Source organism: Ictidomys tridecemlineatus, chromosome 5, assembly GCF_052094955.1.
Source record: "Ictidomys tridecemlineatus isolate mIctTri1 chromosome 5, mIctTri1.hap1, whole genome shotgun sequence".
In the NCBI taxonomy this organism is placed as follows: domain Eukaryota; kingdom Metazoa; phylum Chordata; class Mammalia; order Rodentia; family Sciuridae; genus Ictidomys; species Ictidomys tridecemlineatus.
The window spans coordinates 31101724-31125400 of NC_135481.1; the positions used below are offsets into that span (position 1 = coordinate 31101724).

At 42.7% G+C, this 23677-nt stretch overlaps 1 protein-coding gene across 1 annotated transcript; it reads left to right on the forward strand.

The window, feature by feature from the left end:
- The first annotated feature begins 1823 nt into the window (after nt 1-1823).
- Nucleotides 1824-22968, forward strand: Hdc (histidine decarboxylase). The gene is made up of 12 exons (XM_005316555.3): nt 1824-2261; nt 4027-4199; nt 7459-7572; nt 8912-9034; nt 11257-11391; nt 11608-11751; nt 12183-12249; nt 13448-13610; nt 13703-13793; nt 17380-17478; nt 21668-21769; nt 21898-22968. The coding sequence occupies exons 1-12, from the start codon at nt 2231-2233 to the stop codon at nt 22633-22635; spliced, it is 1980 nt and encodes a 659-aa protein (XP_005316612.2). The 5' UTR covers nt 1824-2230; the 3' UTR covers nt 22636-22968.
- The last annotated feature ends 709 nt before the right edge of the window (nt 22969-23677 follow it).

The window sequence follows — 23677 nt, forward strand, 5'->3', positions numbered from 1 at the left end:
GCTGTTGCCATTGCCTGTGGACATGAGATTCCAACATGTTCAATTTTTCAATATGGACTCACAGCAGCAATTCTTGACGGAGCTTCCTGGTCTTCAACCTGGGACTGGGGTTACACCAATGATCCCTCTTGTTCTGAGGCTCTAGCTTCTTGGGCTGAGCAGCTACTGGCTTCTCTGGTTCTCCAGACTATAGATGGCCATTATGGGATTATCCAGTTTGTGATCATATAAGCCAACTTAATGAATGCCCTCTTATATATTGACACATATATAAATGCTTATATATTTGTATTTTCTATTGGTTCTGTTCCTTTAGATAATCCTAATATAATTGATGATTTGTATAATATTTGTATAAATTTGTATAAATGTTTAGTCTAAGAAACTGACAGCTTTCCAGATTGGTTTTACCACTCTACATTCTTGCCAACAACGTAGGAGAGATCCAGTTTCTCTACATCTTTTATCATCATTTTAATTTTACTTATTCTAACAAATGAGTCATAGTAATCTCATTATGGTTTGAATTTGCATATCCCTAATGGTTAGTGATGTTGAACATCCTTTTCTTTATGTAGGCAATGCACATTTCTTATTTTTCATAGATTTTCCCTCTCTTACTGTTGTACTTAGAATCTTTTAAAGATGTTATATTCCAACTAATTATTATTGCATGAATAAATCTCCATTTTGTATCACATTATAATGAATTTCCTTAGCTTTTTTAGATTTTAAAAGCAGGGGATGTCATAATCATATGTGAGTTTTGTAAAGATCACTGTACTATGTAGAGAACAGACTACAGGAGGCCAGGAATGTAGGAAGGCCATTAGATATTTCCTGCATTAGTCTAAGAGAATGGCAATGATGACTTGGACCACAAAAGGAGGGTTGTAGCCATGGAGGTAGGAGAACTTGAAAGACAAGGGATTTATTTTGTAAGAACTGGATCTGAACAGATTGGATTAGACAAGCATGGGGGCTAGTGAAGGGAAGGAAGAATCCAGGTTTATGCCCTTAAATATTTGGATGTATGGATGGGAAGATGGATGAATTGAAATGGGGACAATTTGAAGGAGGGAAGCAAGTTTGGGGTAAAGGATAATAATAGTCTTTGCGACATGTTAACTTAGAGGTGCCTGAGAACCAAAGCAGTTGTGGGTAAGATATTGGAGGTCAAGTCAGGAAGGGCCTGATGGTAAAGTTTAACATGGGTTTTTTCCCTTTGTGTGTATTGTATCGGTCACATCTAAAGCTACAAAAATGGGTAGGGCCACTAGGAATGGATGTCTCAACAGCCTGAAACATGCCAAATTTAATGGCTGAATACAGGAGACCAACAGAGAGGGAAAAACAAGATTATAAGAGGGCTTTTGGGAAACCTGAAGAAATCGTGCACTTCTAGGACATAAAAGCAGTATTAATAAAGTGCCCCCAAGAGGACGGAAAAGATGAATGGGAACAAACAGAGTCTGTTGTATTAGTCAAGTTGAAAGAGTTTGATTAATTTTCACTCAGAAATCAATCTTCAAGAGTGGGGTCTCCCCTCCTTGCACGCCTCTTTACACATTCCCCTCAATTCTTTAAATGCTAAAAGTGACCCATTCTGGGGCATGTTTTAATTTCTGTTATTATTGTGTGTGTGCGCGCGCGCACGGATCTCTGTTTTTTTTCTCTTCTGTCTATAACAAATATTGTATAGTTAAAAAAAAAAAATCCTGTTCCTGAGCACAGCGTGGCCAGTCGGGTAGTTTCCCCATGAGGGCTTGTTGCTCCCCCCCCTGCTGCTGATAAGGAAGCAGGGGCAGGAATGATGCTTGTCATTCGTGCTACTTATTCTGCATACCCTTGGCCTTGTTCTGGGCTACTGAGCTGGGAGCTTTGCCTGAGGCTGGGCTCTGTTGTCTGAATCCAGGGCCAGAAGGAACTGAGGGCTCTTTTTCCACATCTACCTGGATGCTGCCTGCAGGCTTGGGTTGTTAAGTGCCCTGTTTAATTGAAAAGTGCCTTTTATCCAAAAGAAGGGGTGAAATTAATTAAGCCTAGAGGAAAGGACTTTGGGGGGCGGAGCTAAAGAGGAAGAAAGGAGAACCCTTTAAATAAGGCTCCTACTCTGGCTGCCAGGGAGTGTGCGGGACCAGCAAGCAGGAAGCTGGGCTGCTTCCCTCCTTCACGTTGCTGTCCATCTCCTGTGTTTTCCCCTGTGAGAAGGAGCCTGAGCCTGAGGAAGATGATGGAGCCTGAGGAGTACAGAGAGAGAGGTAAGTGATGGGTATCCTCTTCCCCATTGTCACTTCTGTAGGCGCAGCTGCTGGTGAGTGGCCCTAGGTTTTGTAGTATCATTTGACTGGAGCATTAGCATTGTTTTTTGAGGCTGAAAAGGAATACGAGATCAGAGATGAAAACCTCTCTCTCATTCTCCCTCTCATCTACCCACTCTCATAGATATCCACATTACCTTTGACTTTTTTTTTTCTTTCAACTTTTCCACAAAATAGAGGGAAAAAGGGGTTATCTATCTTCTGAAAGTCATTTAGATGCAGGGCTATCGTTCCCTAATATTTCAGTATTTTATAGTTACTGCAAAATTTTGTCTCTTAATATTCATTTCTCTATGTGTGAACCCATGTACACTGTTCTTTCATTTAGTCCTTCATTCCCTAAGTATTTAGTATATGCCCACCATGTATCAAACCTCATGTGAAGAGCAAAACCAAATTATTACCCTGTTTCCAGGCCTGGCTTTTCTTAGAGGGGAAGTGGGTAATTGCTTTTAAGAGAATTTTGCATATCTTTATCACTGTAATTTTTTATATTCTTATCTCTACTACTGGGTTGCATTGCCTCAGATTCCTTTGTTATACACTATGGTCTCATATTAAAATCCAGCTTTCCCTGTCCCCCAGGAGATAATTGACTAATTGTCCATCAATATGCACACTTTTCAGTGTGCTTTAGCTTATTTGGTTGCTTTGCCAAGGCATATTTAGCTCAGAGCAGGTTGCTGTGGACTTTATCCTGTGATGGGAACAAAAGTTCATTTATACTGTGCCTGACAAGGGGAAGGTAGGTCCAGAGCTCTTGACCTCTGGTGGGGCACTGCAGAAGTCATCAGAGCCCCTGGGCTTTGAGAGGGTTGCAGGAGAGTAGAAAGAAAAGTGCTGAAATATTTTGATTCCTCAGTGTTTTCTGGGGCTCATTCTCTTTGTAAGAACTTCATGAGCTGATGCAGAAGGAAGAAATGGGGTACTGTCTCCTCCATTTAAAACAAAACAAAACCTTTATTCTGCAGGGGTAAAAGGAATCTACATTGTATTAAGAAAGGTTTATGGATATTGAGAGAATCATAAACACACACAGAAAGGGAGAGAAACTGTGTATATACATGTGTGTATAACATTTTTTTTTTTTCGGTATCAAGAATTGAACCCAACAGACACTTAACCACTGAGCCACATCCCCAGCCCTTTTAAAAATATTTTATTGAGAGAGTCTTGCTGTGTTGCTTAGGGCCTTGCTAAGTTGCTGAGGTTGCCTTTGAACTTGCTATCCTCCTGCCTCAGTCTCCCAGGCCGATGGGACTACAGTCATGCATCACTGCACCTGGCTTGTGTATAACAATTTTTAAATACAAAGAGTTCCTAAGCCTACTGAACCTCTAAGGTAAAGAATTCATAGCTATTCTGTTCTGAGAAGAAAACAAAGGCAGGAGAGACATAAATGAATGAGGGGAGGAAAAAATATTTTACTTTGGAGCTAGAGTTTTGTACTTTAGAGATTTCTCCTCTTTTTCATTTTGTTATTCACACATCTTCTTCATCAGTCATTTACTCCCTCATTTTTTTTATTTTTAATTTTTTTTTAAATTCTGAAGATAAGAGCATGACTGGGATCACACCTCTCCCTGATCCATGACTCTTATCTCTTTTTTCACCATGTTCTCTTGATCCCAATCCAAGAGGGATGGGCACAAGTTGGCCAGGGCCAGTCAGGGGACACGACCCTGGTTTCTCTGCTTTCTTCTAGGGAGAGAGATGGTGGATTACATCTGCCAGTACCTGAGCACTGTGCGGGAGAGGCGGGTGACCCCAGATGTGCAGCCTGGCTACCTTCGAGCCCAGCTGCCTGAGAGTGCGCCTGAGGAGCCTGACAGCTGGGACAGCATTTTTGGGGACATTGAACGAATCATCATGCCAGGGGTGAGATATAGTGACCACACGGGTGACTCTGGATTTTGGGGGCATACGGAGGGTGGAGGGTGGCCTGAAGAAAGGCCAGCCTTTGGTCAGTCTGGGATGAGAATGCATCCTTCTGTTACTTCCACCAATATCCACCTCCATCTTCTGGGCATGTGAAGGGCCAGGACTTTGACTGGGGTTAGGTTTCTGACACCAGGGATGGCCTATAGTGTTGAGTGTGTAGCCAGGGACAATAATGACTGTATTTCAGGGCATAGTCCAACTAAGGAATGGGCATCTAAAGGAATGGTATGAGAAATAAAAATTTTATTTGAAGGGAAAGAAGAAATATAGATAGCAAGGCAGAAGACAGAAGGCTGGAAACAGTCCCTGGGCCCTGATAGGCAGAGCGAGGGACTCTCCTACCTAGTATCTGAGTTCATGCCAAAGTAAAGGAAGAAAGTGGGGAATATGATCCACTGAAGGCACCCTAGCTGTCAGGATGGAGACCCAGGTAGCTGAGGGGTCCTCTCAGCCCCTCTTTCCACTGTAGAGTGGGTACCATGTCCTTCTTACCAGGGAGGTCTGGTGATTGAGCTTTTGGTGAATGAGTTTTCCAAGAATCATTGATACTCAGTGATGGAGGAAGCAGCCTGGGATGTTGCTGGTGAGGCCAGAGAAGAGGTGGGAGTTGGCTGATGTTCTGGGTAGCAACCACTACATCCCTGGCCACCAGGGTGAAGAACTTGCCCCAGGTGTCCTTGCACTGTACCAGCTGTGCTATATGCCAGCTAGTTTAATCCTCACAGTGATTCCGTTTGACAGGTGAGGAAATGCAGGCTCTCAGGAATTAACTGTCTTGCCCAAAGTCATAGAATTTGTACTGGATAGATGTAGGAGTTCACACTAGGCCAGTTTTACACCAAAGGCTCTGCTCTTTATCCTATACTGTGTTGATGCCTCCTGAGCAAGGAGAGGCTGTACCTGGCCCCAGCACCACACCCCAGTAATTCCCCTAACACCTAGGCTTTTGGCTCACTCCCCCTGCTTGGGTCATTGTGTCCTGACCTGTGTGTGTGTCTAGAAGCTCTTCCCAACACTGACTTGAGAATCATCTCCATCATCCCCAGATGATGAATCTCCAGAGATGCCTGGAGATTCCAGAAATGTGCTTGAAGGCAGAAAGGAGAAAATATTCAAACTCAGAAAACAAGAGCAAATTTGCAGAATGACAAATACTCACCTCTCTTTTACTATTGTCTATTTTACAAGCCTCTTTTGAAAATGTCAATATCAGTGAATCTTTACCATAAAGGCTAGCTCCCTGATAAGATTATCTCACAGGTTCCATTTTGTAAAATGCAGTTGGCTGAGGCACTAACTGTAATCTGAGGGAGAGAAAAAGCAACCGTTAGCAGAGCCAGAAATGAGCTGATTCATTTGATGGAAAGAAATCCCAGCAGTTGGGGGGAGGTGTGGCCAAGGAGGCTCATTTCTGGACAGGGGGTCTGTCTGTTTTGATAAGGACTCTTCTGGTTTATCTCATCTCATTTATCTTATAAGGACAGATAATTACCTCTTGATAGGCCTAGGAGGTGGGAACCCTTCTCTGGGGTTTCCAAAATACTGTCACTAAGCACAGCGATAATGAGGGTCCAATCTTTGATCTTATCTCATAGGTTACACTATCCTCTGAGAATTGGCCTGAGAGCAGTTGGCCCTTTGCTTTCTCATTTTGGTCAGCACCTCATTGAAAATTGGATTTTTTTTTTCCTTCCTGTCACCTCCTTAATATTAAGAGAAGAAAAACTTCCTTTCTAATTTAATTCCAACCCTGGTTTGAAAACCTTCATTTACTTTTAGATAGGGGAAGAGAGAACAGCCCATAGAAGAAGCAGGACACTATTCTGCTTAGGTGTTTGGGCTCTGGAGCCAGGCAACTTGGGGGTTCCTGCCTTGGTGCTGCCATCTGTCCCTAAGGGTCAGCCCTTATAACGAGAAACTGATGTTAAGGGAGGTACAAGAGAAGGTCCTGGTTGTATGGGAACTGAAGTGTGCACACATTCTGAGAATACCTTTAAGAAAAAAGTTAAAAATGTATCTCAAAAGAGGTACATTAGTGGGCGGCAGGTGGGGGGGGAGATGTCAAACACAGGACTTTGGAGCCTAAATTCATTAGTTCCACAGTAAATCTACAAGGAGCTGGTTAGGGGCAGTAGTAGAACCAGAAACTATGTCCTTGTACTTAAATCTTATCCTTTTACTCCACACACTGTCTAGGACACAGTCTTTACTCCTGGAGGATTATAAAAATTCACACACATTAAACAACAGAATGACACTCTAAGATGTTATCTAATAAATTATTGGCAAGGGAAACATCTAGAATCATAGAGGTTCATGGGCTGGAGGGAGGGATCAAAGGCTGCTGTGGGAGGTCCGGAAGGGCATGCGGAGGAACTGAAGAATAATTTTCTAAGAATTAGCAGGTCTGGAAGGGCCACATCTTCATGGATGTGCTTTCCCTTCGAGGGAAACAGCCTTGCTCAAAGATGCAAATGCAGAAATGAACTGAGCATGCTTACAGAGCAGTGAGATGAGGAGAGATTAGATAATTAATGAGGCAGATGAACCATCAGGGATGTTGGGGCAGGGGCCCTCCACATCCGGCCAGCTCCTTCTTATATCTGTTTCCTATTGTGGGCGGAGGAGTTAGCCTGGAGGTTAGCCTTCCCTACCCTTTGGCTGGCACCTCCTCCCTGTCTTCTCTCCTGACTTCCCTCTTGGAAAGCTAAGGACAGCCTTGAATCTACTCACACTGACCACCCCCCCTTGTAGGAACTGCCTGCCCAGAGAGCTCAATGCTCCATAAAACAAGTTTTTGCAGGAAATTAGATGAGACAAGCAATTTGCTCTTTTAGAGTTTCTTTGTATTACTGGGCAGGAGCAACGGGGGGCGGCAGAGGGGGGGATAAACATTGGAGATCAATGTGAACACTACCCAGAATCCCACAACTTAATTAATACAGACAATTTTATTTTGCATACTTCTTTCTGGTATGTGCCAAGGCTCCACTGATGGCCTAGCTTAGAATATGAGGCATGTGGGTGATTAAAGAATACCAATGAACACGTCTTATTTTTGTTGAGTTGTATCACCTATCTTAAAAGTGTTCTCCCATCTCTAGAGTTGTTTCCCCTTTCCAGGGAGGGTCTCTGGAGGAAGAAAGCCTCCTAGAAATGCCTCCTGATGCCAACTGTGTGCATATTCTGCCTCTAGGTGGTACATTGGCAGAGCCCCCACATGCATGCCTACTACCCAGCCCTTACCTCTTGGCCATCCCTGCTGGGAGACATGCTGGCCGATGCCATCAACTGCTTAGGATTCACCTGGGTGAGTAGCAGTGGTGGGTAACTACTGGCACCTGGGGACCTTTTAGGAGGTGGGTAGCATCCTAGGGCAGATATTTTATATAGGCCTCTGAAGAGGAGTCAAAGATAAATATTAAAAATGGAGTGCCAGTAAAAACATGAATAATGGCAATATTCTTTAAGTTTAATCTGTATATGAATTATCTCTTCTAATCCTTCAATCCCACAGAATCACAAGTACTGGCCCATTTTGTAGATGAGGAAATTGAGGCTTAAGTAATTTATCTCCCCAGGATCACACAGAGTATAGAGACACAGATGAGATTTCAGCTGAGATCTGGTTCTTGTTACAGTTTGTGACCTTTAAGCACTTTGACGCCAGTTGGGTCACAACTTCCCCCAAGCTCATGTCTTTAAGGAGTTAGAGATATGTCTTCAGACTTCCCTTAATAATCCCTTCAGCACTACTCAGCTTTATTTTTTAAATTTAATTTAATTTATTTATTTTGGTACTAATGAGCTACCACTGAGCTATATCCCAGCCCTTTTTATTTATTTATTTTTTTATTTTGAGACAGAATCAGGATCTCACTAAGTTGTTCAGATCCTCGCTGAGTTACTGAGGCTGGCCTCAAACTTGAGACCCTTCTTCCTAAACCTAAGTGGTCAAGATTACAAGCATGCACCACTGCACCTATCATTACTTAGCTTTACATTGTGCCAAAATCCTCCTAAAAAACTATATTTTAAACCATAAGGCACAGGATATCACTATATTTTCCAGGAGAGAATACTATACTTTCTTAGTCAGAACACGTTGCCTTGGGGCTGGGGATGTGGCTCAAGCGGTAACGCGCTCACCTGGCATGCGTGCGGCCCGGGTTCGATCCTCAGCACCACATACAAACAAAGATGTTGTGTCCGCCGAGAACTAAGAAAAAATAAATAAATATTAAAAAAATTTTCTCTCTCTCTCTCTCTCTCTCTATCCCCCTCTCTCTCTCACTCTCTCTTAAAAAAAAAAAAACACGTTGCCTTTGACTTTGGAGTACTTCTTGGGTATTTTGAGGGACTTAGGGAACCAAATCCAAAGAAATAATTTCTAGAAATTTCTTCATAGAGCCCTGGAGAATCTGTCATTGAGGACAAAATGAATCCAAAGCCCCATATTCTTTTCCCTTTTGGTTTGGCAGAGGGTGGGATGAGGGCAGGTACTGGAGCCTCCTTCTCTAGGGAGGCTCCCATTGATATAGGCAGAGAGAAGTGGCCCTGGGGCTGTGGGGGCATCTCAGTGCCTTGGGTCTGTGCGGGCATCTCAGTGCCTTGGGTCTGTGCAGATGAAATTTCTTTCCCTCTTTCAGGCTTCCAGCCCTGCATGCACAGAGCTGGAGATGAACGTCATGGACTGGCTGGCGAAAATGCTGGGACTCCCTGAGCACTTCCTACATCACCATCCCGGCAGCCAGGGGGGAGGCGTCTTGCAGGTGCTGCGCACTGACAATATCTACCTAGCACAGGGGCTAAATAGTCAAAGAAAAACCAGCCCTTCCCCAGCAATTTTCTTATTCTTCAGAGTTTCCCCGGGCTACCCTAACCACCATCATCATTACCAACATCACTTCCTTGACTGACAACATCTTCAGCCACAGCACCGTTGACATAGCTTGATCCTCCACCGCAGCCACCACTAGGGCCACCTCACCTTCCATTTCATTTACCTGCTGTTCCCACCTTCACTACTTTCTCTCTCTTTTCTTTGAAAGAGACTAAAAAGGCAACACAGATTATCACACTTCCATTATTTCTTAATTCAAATTTCTTAGTTTATAATCGGACAGTTCCTCTCTGTTATCCCATTTTACACCTTGTGATAAGAGAGGAAGAGAGAAGTCAAGGAGAGCCCACTCCCACCTCAGGTTGGGGAAATCTCTGGGAGGAAAATTAACAACATGGAGTAAGGAACCTTGCCCTTGGATCCTGTTTTGGGGATATGTATCAAATGATAGTTCTTCAAATATTTTTTTTCTTTTCCGCCCAGAGTGGAGCTTTCTGGGTGCCTCCCATGCACCATGCACATTGGCTAGGTCCATCTGAATCTATGAACCCTTGGCATTCAAGAGGTCTTTGTTCTGAGACCTCTGAGAATCCCCCAATTCTCAAATTCTATTGTAATTTTCCTGGTTTTATAATCTAGAGATAATAATATTTTCCTAAAGAGTTGGCGTGGTGATTAAATAAATTCTCCTATTAGATACAAATAGCCATAATGTACTGAGTGAGAGAACTGGCAAGTTCACTGGCTCCATCTGCCAGCTAAGTTATTGCTTCTCTCACTCCAACCTTGCAGCAAGATTAAATTTGTAACCTTACAAGAAAGAAAAACAGCTGCAGGTTGTGGACCTGCTGGGTTGTTAGCAAATACTTGAAACTTCATATATTATATCTGGGAGAATGTGCACGATGTCTACTTACATGATCTTACATCTAATCATCTGAGGAACCCTGTAGGTATATAGTGTCATTTCCAACTTTTGAGATAAGAGCTCTGCAGCTCAGAGAGCTCAAATAGGCCACACAGATGGTAAGTGGGAAAATGAGGATTCAAATCCATGCCTGTTCACATTCAAACCATGCTCTCTCCTGTGTGCATTAGCCATGTGAACTTGAGATAACTGACCTGAGCATCACTATCCTTATCAATAGTCGGATAAGTATCATAATTATCTCAGAGAGGTGTTGTGAGGATCAAGGAGGATAACAGGAAGTGTTTCATAAACTGTGAATTGGGATACAGATGGAAGGTGGTATTAGTATTAAGTTGGCTTCCTTGTTATGGAGTAATTTTCAGCCACTGAATCTTTCACGGGATCTGGTCCACGAGAGATTTATATAGCCAGAGTTTGAACTGTTTTTTGATGAAACTTTCACTCCCTGGCCATAATAGTGTCTGAAAAGCTCTTTAGCAGGATTCTATCAGCTATAGGTCAAGGAGCAAAGATACCATGGACTATGTGAATGAATGATCAGGAATCATAGAATCCTGAGAAGCTGCCTACCTGGCCATTCCTATAATCATGCCCAGAGGGATATTGTCTGGTCCTTCCCATCCCAGAAGGCAATTAAACGGATGCTCTTAATTTTACAGATGAAAAAAAAAAAAGAATCTTTCAGAGGGACAATATTAGCCCAAGGTCACAACAGTCATTGACAACAAAAGCAGGGTCAGAGTTGCCAGCCTCTCACATAAGCCAGGACCCTCTCTCTGGAATATCCCTGTGGAATCAACCTCCATCTCCATACCTAATGCTTTGAGAGTTTTCTATCTTTTATTCTTTTCTTTCCTTTTCATTCTAGGGATCAAACCCAGGGCCTTTCACATATTAAGCATTGGCTCTACCACTGAGTGGGTCCCCAGCCCAAAAGAGTACTAAATAAGTTTTACACAGGGAGCAAACTTGAACTTTTCTCTTTTTGATTTCTGGAACATTCTCTTTTTGGTCTCTCTAATAGAGATGTTGGTATTAGATATAAATTTGCTTTCAGAATGCAAAATAGGGGTTGGGGGGAAGGAGGGCCCTCTTAGGGAGGAGTTATGCACTTCCTTACTAATAGCTATTAAACATATAAACAGAGGAAATTACTTAATTTGGAAAATCTATCAAGAGGACATAGAAAGAGGCTGCCATTGGTAATCCTTCCACTACAGAGCACAGTCAGTGAATCCACCTTGATCGCCCTACTGGCTGCAAGGAAGAACAAAATCCTCGAAATGAAAACATCTGAGCCTGATGCCGACGAGTCCTTTCTGAATGCCCGTCTCATCGCCTATGCCTCTGACCAGGTGAGTTACCTGACGCAGGACAAACTTCATGTTGGTGGTTGGCTTCCAGGGCCTTAGTCTGTAAGTAGTTTTCTTTTCTAGACATGAGCACCTTGGGCTTCAGGGTAGCTCAGGCCCAGGGGTTTTCTCCAGGATCTCTAGTGGGAGCCAAACTTCGATCATTCGAACTTGATTCCGGGAAGACTCTTTACTAACATGTTTCCATGGTCCTTCCAGGCTCACTCCTCAGTGGAGAAGGCTGGTTTGATTTCCCTTGTGAAGATGAAGTTTCTACCTGTGGATGACAACTTCTCACTCCGAGGGGAAGTTCTTCAGAAAGCCATCGAGGAAGACAAGCAGCGGGGCTTGGTGCCTGTCTTTGTAAGTCAGAATGTATCCTTAAGATTAGAATGGTAGAACATGGAGGTGAGCAAGGAATTTGGGCAGAATTCAGGTAAGTAACATGCTGCAAACCAAAGCAGAAGAGTCTTCAAATACACTGTTTTACAAGTTATGATTGCTATTCATTGGTATGTGATGAAGTGAAATTTGTTGTGACTAGCATTAAAAATAAATAGAAAACATCCAAATGCATTTAGACAGCCGTAGTATGTACTGCTTCTTGAGATTTTATTTCAAATACACATGTATATGTGGACTAATTGCTACATAAAATATATTTCTTAGTTTCTGCTAAAACACAATGTGAAATACACATTGTTCTAGTAGGATGCATATGGTAGGTAATGTCTGTTGTGAAATCTTTGTTCATACCCACCCTACCCAGTTAACTGACTTTTATTTCTTTCCAGGTCTGTGCCACACTAGGGACCACTGGAGTCTGTGCATTTGACTGCCTGTCAGAGCTGGGCCCCATCTGTAAGTATATGCCCCATGTGGTGAAGAAGACAAGGAATACATTTAAAAATATTCTCTAGAGTAAGAAATATTTCCTGAAACCAACTCTATGGACTTATTCTCCCTGCCTCTTTGGTCAATTTGAGGACATGGGAAGAATTACCAAAGGTGATTCTCCCAGGCAGCCCAGGTCACTGTGGTGAGACAAGGGTTAGAGCTGCCCCATCAAGCTGCATCTTCTCCTGGGAGACAATGGCTGGAAAGTGTGTTAGTCAGAATTCCATCAATATAACCAATATCTGATGTAATTCACTTATGAAGAAAATAGATTTATTTTGGCTCACAGTTTTGAAGGTTCCAGTCCATGACTGGCTGGCTTTGTCCCTTTTGAGCCTGTGGTAAAGCAGCATATCATGGTGGGAGCACACGGTGGAGAAAAACCACTTATCCCATCACAAGCCACGAAGGGATAGAGTGGGAGATCAGGTTCCAAAATCCTTGTCAAGGGCACACCCCCAATGACCTAAAGACCTCCAAACGGCCCCACCTCTTAAAAGTCTCACTACCTCCCAAGAGGGCCACTCTGTGGACCTTTAACACATGGACCTTTGGGGTCGTTCAAGTTCCAAACTATAACTGAGAGTCTCAGGTTTTCTCATCCTCTCACTTGTATGTTGAAATCTACCTAAAGCAGGCTGTATCTAAAAAACAGGACGAATGAGGTACAGGGAGATATTTTCTATTCTGCTTCAGAAAAAGAAAAGAGTAGGGCAGGAAAACCATGGGAGAGATAAAGGCAGAGAAGAAACCCAAATATAATTGTTTAATTCACAACAGAGATACCCACTAAGAAAGAGAGCCATCTCTCTAGCCTTTGTATTAGATGCATTAACATTGTTTTCTGGGATAGTGGGAAGTTGGTTGTTCTAGGATATTCTAGATTGAAGCCAAGGGGGTGTTGGTCCTCTGTCCAATGTGAGAAAAAGGTCAGGTTGAGGTTTTAGTAGACTTTCCCATTAGGAGGCAGTGACACCTCTTTCAGCCCCTCTCCCTCACACTGACACCCTATCCTTCCATCTGCATGCACTTTGATGGCTCATTTAGCCAAGCACATCATCCTTTCCCAGCTATTCCCTTTGCCTACCATCCAGCTGAGCGAAGTGAGAGATGTCTCCCTACTTCATGCCTCCCCTCCAGCAGGTCACATTTACTTCTTCAGGTGCCAGTGAGGGACTGTGGCTTCACATCGATGCTGCTTATGCAGGCACTGCCTTCCTGTGTCCTGAGTTCCGGGGATTTCTGAAAGGCATTGAGTATGCTGACTCTTTTACCTTCAATCCTTCCAAGTGGATGATGGTGCACTTTGACTGTACTGGGTTCTGGTGAGTGTTGTCAGCCAAGCTCTGAGGACATGGGAGAGCCTTGTTTCCTTTGGAGAGAACTCTGACACTTAGACCCATTTGGAAACCCCCAGGGTCAAGGACAAGTACAAGCTGCAGCAGACCTTCAGTGTGAACCCCATCTACCTCAGGCATGCCAACTCTGGTGCTGCCACTGACTTCATGGTGAGTACCCAGGAGAGGGAGGGCAGCTTGTGACCTCTGAGGTGGGAACTGGCTGCCTCTGACCCCTAAAGTCCTCCTGCATGTTGGCTTCCTTCAGGAGGCAGAACACTTTGAGCTCATCCCATAATACTGACACTGTGTTCCTTTGATTTCAACTTGTGCATGAGTATATTGAATGTAACCCAGAAAACGATTAAAAACTCTAGAAAAGGAGAGCAAATTTTGAGGCAGAATGCACATTTCCTGAATATCTGTGGCTTTTTTTTTTTAATTCCTAGAAATATTCTCCCTACTACAGGTGGGTCAATCCTTCTTCTCCATCTTGGATAATATGTTTTTCACTCACTCCCTAGCAGGGAGGGATGGAGCATTTCCCTGGGTGGGGAAGAGGGTCCTTGCTTACATTGCTTTTAGTCATTGTGCCTGACAGAGGCACTGTGGGGAGCACTGTGATATGGCGAGAAACGGGTTCCCTTTGTGAGGTTCTGGATGTCTCCAGGCATTTTTTGGCATTCTCAACTGCCTGCATCCCCACTCTCCCAAACTCACATTCAGGGATGTAAACAATACACATTATATATTGCATAGCTAACGGGAGGCTGTGAAGCAGAATGCAGGGATCTTAGTTTGGAATTCCATAACAGCAGCGGCCCTTCAGGAAACTTATTGGACCTCTCTGAGCTCTGTATTTCTCATCTATGACATGGCAACAGTGTTACCACTGTCATAGGGTATCGTTAGGCTTAAGTGGTAATCTACATATAGATTGCTTAGCACAATACCTGTGTGGCAAATGCGCAATAAACAGTAGTCACAATACTCCTAAAATCTCTTTTGAGCTGCAGAGATTGACTACAGCAAAGTGGTTAAGCTTGTAGATGCTAAAGCCAAATTACCTGTGTTTGAACCATGGCTTCTCCACTCACTAACTTGGGTGGCCTCAGGCACATGAGCTTTATCATTACTTGATTATACAGTTGTTCTCTCCTAGACCAGTTCATGCTTGCTTGAGATCTGTGAAGGTTTTTGATTGGAATTGCAGGCAGTAAACTTGCAGTGGTGGAAGAAGACCCTCTAGAGGTGAATAAAGATAGGACATCTCCACTTCCCTTTATTGGTGGGTTTTCAGAAAAATTCAAATTAAAAAATTTAAAAATTCCACACAGTTATTTTTACGGCTAAGTTTAGTTCCTGAGCGCACAAAAAAATACCCATTCTCCTAAAAGTGGATTTTAACCTAAGAACATTATCTTTGCCTTTGTCCGTTTTGCATTTCACGTTAGCTTTTTGTTATTGTTGTTCATTTATCAGAGTATCTCAAGATCTTCCTATGGTTCATTCCCACCAGTTTGGAGGTTTTTACAGTACACTCTCTTTTCCAGATAGCTTAGAAAAATCTAAAACTTTTCCACGTGCTGGTCCATGGTAACCTTAATATTTTACCTTCTACATCCAAAAAGCATTACTTTATACTTGTTCTTCCTCCATCTGGAATCCTGTGGATTTAATTTTTAAGAAGAAACTCTGAGAACACTGAAGCTGCTATCTTTGTTGTGATCCTGGAGGTCTCACAGGGGCTCTGATCCAGACCCCAAGCTCTTTTGCAGCCAGGTGCCTGCGGTTTTCAATAGAAGCTCATCCCTGCTCTGAGATGAGCCAGAAATAGTGGTGCATTCCTGGGACCTTGGAATCACCTAAAATCAGTGCCTCTGACGTCAGCAAAACTCCCCTCCTCTTCATTTCCTTTCCCTCCAATAGCACAGTGAGCACCAGTGGATAGGGCATTGTCTTGCCCTTGGCAGTGGAGACTGACAAAACCTTGAAAGGACGCAGAGGAGGCTGGGGAAGGTCACTACTTAAAATAAGAGCCACATCAGCCTTTGTAAATTCAGATGTCTTGAGCTGACAGAAATTCTTGGGTCAAGCCACCCTTCTGAGCCAGTATGAATTGGTTTTGGAAGAGTGACAAAAGAAGAACAACTGGGAATAAAGATGATTATGAAGAAGTCAAAATAATTAAAATCGTCTCTGCCTTTCCCTGTTAATTTGCTGATGAAATAAAGTATTCCATTGGCCATAACCACCTGGAAACCAGGATGTTTTTAGAGACTCTAATCTTAGCATTCATTATTTATTCTCCTTGAGTGTCCGTCCTTTGGACAAGAGGTGGAGTAGACGCATTCCCTGCTACAGAAATTTCGTCTTGTATCCAAGCTTTGATGCCCTCTGCTGGCTAATGGAGGTCCTCAAGCTAATTCTCCACATGATGAGAGTTTTGTTTGGAAATCAAAATTTAATATTTTAATGCAGGAGAAATATAGTCCATTGACAGAGGAGTAATGTCCCCACAGTGCCTAACCGAGGAAACTGGGTTGAAGGTTGAAGATGAGGACATTTGTGAGGATTTGGCAATTCCATGGATGGGCAGATAAATATTTGACAGGACAAATATTTATTTTTTATTTATTTCATTTAAAAAATATCTTTATTTTGTTTATTTATTTTTATGTGGTTCTGAGGATCGAACCCAGTGCCTCACATGTGTGAGTCTGCCACTGAGCCCCAGCCCCAGCCCAGAATATTTATTTTTTAACAAATTAAAAATTGTGATGGAAGCTTTCTGACAGTGGAGGGATAGGTTATTAAAAACCCCACTACACGTTAGAATAAATAAGGACTTTCGAAACCCTTTACTTTGTTTTCAGATCTGAGAAATTGTTTTGGAAGATGTCAGACCTATGGTAACTGCAACTTGAACTTTAAGCCCTGTTGAATTCCATCACCAGAACAAAGGGTCAATTTCAGTCTAACAGAAACAGAGATTTGGATGGATGCCCATTTGAAATCTGAATGTTTGAGTGATACCCCTGAGGTCACAGGAATCTCACAAGTCAGGATAGGGCAGTGAGATTAAATAAGTAATATCTTGGTTCTAGATAGAAATACTGCTGTGAGTTGGCAACTCACATAGTTTATTATCTAATAACAATCCTCACTGACAATTTCCGCTGAGCTTTTGCCCTCTGTTTTCCTTGTACCACTTCCCTGGAAACTGCTGTCCATTCTGTTTCATGGATGAGCAGTGAAGTGGCTCCGCCCAGGCTCACACAATTTGTCAGTGGCTAAGCTGGAGGAGACACCCAGATCTGCCGGGCGCCAGTATCTGAGCTCTTAACTACCCCACTTTTAATTGTTATCTAATTAGTTGGAACAGAAATAGAACACCTTATTCATGAAACAAGTTCTTTTACAGAAAAAAAAATATATATTTCCTCTATCTTGAGTTTCTGGACTGGGATGAGATATTTAAAACAGCATTAAAAGAAAAGTGCTCTTCTCATTAGTTCAAGGTTATGGACTGAGTTTTCACTTGTCCTGAGGCTGGACAAGGAATTATTGGCCACCATTATCAGTGGAGTACCCTTTGGATAATTTGCTTTGGCTTGCTCCTTAGCAACAGCTTCAGGAGTCATGGTGACAGTGTCCATCCCTGAGGGCTGGGCAAGCAACAGATAATGCCCAAGAGTGTCCAAGGGAACAGACACCCTTGTCTCTAACTGTGAGCACTGTGTTCTTTTAATTCTAGCACTGGCAGATCCCTTTGAGCCGGCGGTTTCGCTCTATTAAACTCTGGTTTGTGATTCGGTCCTTCGGGGTGAAGAATCTTCAAGCACATGTCAGACACGTATGTAGCATGCACGCTGTGGTGCTGAACCCATCTTACTGTGTTTTCTCCTGGGGAGGAAGGCTCTGCTCTTCTTTACTGACATACCCAGGGGGCCATTGGTGTCTGGCTCAGGTGTCTGGGACTACACAGGGGCTCCTGAGATTTGATTATTCAGGGTGGCCCGATCTTTGTTAACTGGAGAAGCACTGAGCACAATATCAGCCTAAGGGCTCTCTGGTGCCTGTTTTCTTTGCTGAGTGTCTCACCATGCCTTTTGCTGTCACTGAGCACTGGGGAGTGATAGCTTGAGAGCCTGGTTTGCAGAGAAAAAGAAAGTAAATCAAAGAGCAGTGTGGATAGCCAAGGTAGGATCTTTTTTGGAATCGCCCTGGCTGAAAAGTTTAATTGTTGTTATGGTTATGCCTGAAGTAGCTCTTCAGACCCACCAAATCTGTAATATGTCTCCCTGGGTTGTGTTAACAGCTGTTTGTTGAAGGCATATTTGGTACAATTTATTCCAATTCAATTCAATAACTATAAAATTATTGGGCTAAGAAAGGGACACAGAGGTAAGGGAGAAAGGCATATTCTTCATGGAGGAGGTGGGACTTAAGGAACTTGAGCCAGCAGCTAAAGTTCTTCAAGAGCCTATGTGAAAGACAGAGCTATTGATAAAAGCAGCAGGGTTAATCCAAAAACACTCTTTTTTTTTTTTGTCACTAGGTGAATCTTTACCTCTCTACCTTTCTACTAGGGAATTCCTACTTCTTTCAACAACAACAAAAAAAAACAAAATGAAGAGGTCAAGGCAGTAACTATGACTGGTCCTAATGTTTGTAATTTTACATTTGTAATCAACAGTGGACACTAATTTATAAGCTGCCGCCAGTAAACTGAGGGGTTTTGGCATTTCATACTCTTGTTCGAGCCTCAAGGTCAGAGGGTAATGGGTGGGGGATGAGGCAGTAGAAGTCACAAATAATTAGGAAAATTCTTTGGTTACAACTTAAGATTGGATGTTCAATGTGTAGCTGCCGTCAGCCTTCCCTAAATTCTGCCTTTTGCCAGCCCCAGCCTCTGAGTTCCCATCTATTTTGCCACACCAGTCTGCACTCCTGGGCCTACCTGCCAAGGGCCTGATTATCAGTCAAGTTCCACCTCAGCTTGGGCATGATAGGAAGCCATCCAAAAACCCATGCCCAGGCCACCGGTACCTTCACCGGTACCTTTTACCTGGATTGCCATCTCCTCTCAACTGTTGTTAATGGATCAAGCTCCACTTCCTCCCAGAGAGTCCCGGAGTATTTCTTTTGTTCCGGTCTCTACCTCCTTGGTATTCCCAGGGTCACATACTCAGACTCAAATGAGAGTCTGAGCCCAAGGCTCAGTGTCTCACCATAGTAGGGGCTAGAATCAAAACAAAAGTTGTTTTGTATGAGTTAATTTTATTTTTTAAAAATTGATTATAATTATTGTTACTTGCATATGTCTTAATTTTTTCTTTTTAAATAGACTGTTTCATTAGATTCTTACAACAATGCTTGTGGTGGTCACCCTAATTAGATGTGGCTCAGAGATAGTGCTTGCCCTGCTCAAGAGTGAAAAGCCTGGGGGGCTGGGGATATGGCTCAGGCGGTAGCGCGCTCGCCTGCCATGCGTGCGGCTCAGGTTCCATCCTCAGCACCACATACAAACAAAGATGTTGTGCCTGCCAAAAACTAAAAAATAAATATTAAAAAAAATTCTCTCTCTCACTCTCTCTTTAAAAAAAAGAGTGAAAATCCTGGGATCTTATTTCAAGCTTCCCAATTACAAGTCCTTTAGTCAGTGTTCTGGGCCATTTCTTCCTATGCAAAGCTCTTGTCTTTACATAAAGCCAAGTTTTGTATTTCTTTGTTACATAGTTGTGCTTTAGAGAATGGGATCTGGGTTTGATGTTTAGTTCCATTTCAGTATTTGGTGACCTTGTGCCAAAAATTACTTAATTTTTCTATGTTTGCCTTCATGGTTTATAAAATGGGAAAATGATAATCTCAAAAGTTTATTGTGAGAATTAAATAAGAGTATACATATGTAGTTTTTGGCGGAGGGCAGTTTGGTACTCGATATTCCCTGCTCCTTCCTCTTCCCCTCTTTTTATTTTCTCCCTATTCTAACAAGTTGTCATTATTATCATCATTTCTTTTTTTTTTCACAATAACTTTATTTTATTTATTTATTTTTATCTGATGCTGGGGATCCAACCCGGGGCCTTGCATGTGTGAGGCGAGTGCTCTACCTCTGAGCCATAACCCCAGCCCATCATCATTTCTTATCACCTCCAATAGGGATGGTAAACTTTTGCTTTGAAAAGCCAGATGGTAATTATTTTTGGCTTTGGGGGCCATACAGAGACAGTCTCTGTTGTAACTTCCTGACTCTATAATAGCACAAAGCCAACATAGACAACACATGGGCATGACTGGCTGTGTTGCAGAAAACTTTATTTATAAAAAGCAGTAGGAGCTGGGCTTTATGCACCTTGACTGGAGTGTGCAGCTCTGATCTCATTGCCCACAAAAGTGGGCTTTGATGGTGGACTCGCTGCCTATGATATTCTCACCTCTCCCCTGGCCTCTGTTCTGTCTTATTGTCAACAGCATGCATTGCAGGAAGGAGCAGAGCATGCTGGGAGAAGGCAGCCAGGAGCCCTGCCTTCCACCCCTTGGCGGCTGGGAAAGTCACTTTCCTTTGACTCCTCCTAGAAACTGTGGAGGTTGAACAACGATGGTTTCTGGGTCTCTTTTCTTGCTCCAGAACATCATCTTCCTGTTCTTAGCCTGATTCCAGGTCTGCACCTGAGCTGTTTTAATGGTGCTTGATTATGTTGAAGAAAAATTTACTCAGAAAGATATCAAGCTTGGCAGGTGGTAGAAATGGGTCTGGAGAGGAGAATCATGATCAAATTAGAAAATGAAATGCAAAAGTATAGACAGCTAGAAAACATTTAGAAGTGTACTTTCCCTAGAAGAGAGAGCCTCAGAACTTACAAAAGAGAAGTTCTTGGGGTAGTGTTTAAGACTACAACAAACCACACAATGGAGAGAGAAAGGGGTTTTGAAAATTGCTACAAATAGAGTAATGGGTTTCTTCTTGGTCAAAGACAAAGCTAATCTCTTGTCTTCTAAAATAGAACAGCAGGTGTGAATTCCAAAGGACAGAACCACTTAGCAGATATTCTATTGCCTTTCTTCTGGATGCTTGGAGGAATTTTTAAAAATTAAAGAAAAGGGAAGTCTTGTCTTCATTTTGTTAATAATCCTAGGTAAAAACAAAAACTAAAAAAAAAAATAGGAAATTTTAAAAGATGACACAAACTTCAGTGAAAGATGAACACATAGCAAAATCTTTAACTTTTTCGGTGATAAAATATGCACAACATAAATGTACCTTGTTGAGCATTGTTAAGGGGACAATTTAATGTGACATTAAGTGTACTTACAATGTTGTGCAACTCAGGAAATTTTCATCATCCCACCCAAGCAGAAACTACCGTTAAGCCATGTACAAAGGTTTTTCTGCTCTGTAGGTAAGGATGATATATAAAATAACGTTCTTTGTGGAATTTAGAAAAAAGGGATGAAATGATATTGGCCAAATTATATTGTTATATTGTGTGCATGTATGAATATGTGACAACAAATACCACCGTTATGTACAACCAAAATGCACCAATAAAACATGAAAAAATGAAAAAAAGGAAGATGAAAGGGCATTTGAGTTTCAAGATGTGAAGAGGTTGGCATGAAAACATGTGGGTTTAGGGTGAGGCAGGGCCATTGCGAACCTGTGCAGTGGAAGGAGGCACCTGGCTATGAGCACAGAGTTTTGGCCCTTGTCTGCTCCCCTGGCCCCTTAAGAAGTGTTCACTCCAGAATAGGAGGTCAGATTGCTCAAATAACAAAACCCATAGATTCTAATTTCTGGGGCTGACTTGAAAGAGGGCCCTGAGATACAAATTCTCCAGGTGGGTCTGATGTGACAGGACCAAGGGAACCAGGGGAGATTTTCCAGCTTGCAATACGAGTGAGATCACATGAAGAAGAGAGGCAAGCAGAAGCCACTTAGGTCTCCACGGTTCAAAGGTGTCACCGGTTTAAACTGTTTGGTGATGTGAAAGTTTATGCCTGATTATTAACCTCATTTTTCTCTACATTCACCATTCCAGGGTACAGAAATGGCTAAATATTTTGAATCTCTAGTCAGAAATGACCCTTTCTTTGAAATTCCTGCCAAGAGGCACCTTGGCCTGGTGGTTTTTCGTCTGAAGGTAATGCCATGTTCCAATGATGTTCTTCAGTGTTCTGGAGTTGTTGAATCTCTTGGACATGTAAACCTTGGGTTTCTGGAGCTGATTACAGGGGATGTGATCTAGACTTCTCTTTATCCTTCAAACAGGGGCCTAATTGTCTCACAGAAAGTGTGTTAAAGGAAATAGCCAAAGCTGGCCAGCTCTTCCTCATTCCCACCACTATCCAGGACAAGTTGATCATCCGTTTCACTGTGACATCCCAATTTACCACCAAGGATGACATCCTGAGAGACTGGAAGCTCATTCGAGATGCTGCTACTTTCATCCTGAGTCAGCACTGTACTTCCCAACCAAGCCGCATGGTCAGGAACCTCATCCCTCAAACCAATGGCTCCAGAGCCATGGCCAGTGGAATGTCCCTTCAGTTTGTCAATGAGGCAGGAGATGACCCAGCCCAGGCCAGGAAGATCATCAAACAGCCTCAGCGTGTGGGAACCAGTCCCGTGAGAAGGGAAGACATAGAAACCTTGCTGGACCCACTTGATGACTGCTTTTTAGAAGAGGCCCCAGATGCCACCAAGCATAAGCTGTCCTCCTTTCTGTTCAGTTACTTGTCTGTGCAGAATAAGAAGAAGACAGTGAGGTCCCTCAGTTGTAATAGTGTGCCCGTGAGTGCTCAGAAGCCACTGCCTACCGATGGCTCTGTGAAGATTGGGGCCTCCTCTAGGGTCAGAATCTTCTCCAGGTTTCCAGAAGAGATGATGCTCCTGAAGAAAAGTGCTTTCAAGAAGCTCATCAAGTTCTACAGTGTCCCCAGCTTTCCGGAATGCAACTCTCAATGTGGGCTCCAGCTGCCCTGCTGCCCTCTGCAGGCCATGGTGTAGACAGGGTCTTCAGCCAGAGTCTAAGGATGTGTGTGTTTCAGGGAGTCTTTGAGCCCCTTCAAATTGTGTGCAGAGTTTGTGTGCTTATGTGTATGTGCATTTTTCTTGGGAGAAAGTCCATAATTTTGATCAGGTTCTCATAGGGGTTCATAGCCCACGGTGGAATATAAATGGAGAGTTTATATCAGCATAATCCGGAAGATTCCAGAAGGTCATTAGACAGAAAGAATTGAGGATTGCATACTGACAGACGGCTTCTGTCTTTTGTGGTTCAACTTGTGATATGAAATATTATTTAGAAATAAATTGTGCTTATCCCTGAAACAAAGCAAACCCTGTGTGACTTAATTGACTACTAAAACATTAATGAACTAACCAGGGCATGTCCTGGAACATAAATGAACCAACCTCATAGATTTTTCTTTTCAGGATGCTGAAGATTTGAATTTAATTATAGGAAAACAGTGGAGGAGCCATTGGTAGTGAAGAAGTCAAGCAACTTGTATTTAAAAGCATCAATTCTGAGTCAGGCATGATGTTTATAAGTAAGAAAGCCCTGGCTTCTGGTCCCAGAGCTTTAAAAGGACAAAACTAGGTCCTCTTCTTTTCAATGGGGCCCGTGTTGTTTCCACTCTACAGAACAGTTCAGGATTGTACTTGATCAGAAGCTCACTGTCCAGCAGACCAACTCTAGTCCTCTAGTACACTTAAATGTCCCATCTCTAGGTTTGGAACGTGTACATTTTTTCTCTATTCTGGACCTTATAGTTAAAAAAAAAAGCTATGCTCATGGGCAGCTTGCTATGATTAATTCATAGGGAGTGGCTCTAAAATTGGTTATATGACGAGCATAAAAGATAAAACTGTATACTAGTTAAAGTAGCAAGGACAATTTTACTCAGCAATAAACTATTGTAATAGGGAAAAGAGTCCAGTGTGAACTGAACTCAACTTGAGACAGTACAGAGGTAATTGACATTTTAAAGGGATAGGTGCCAGTAGGAACTTGGTAGAGTCGGGAATGTAAAATAGTTACAAAAAG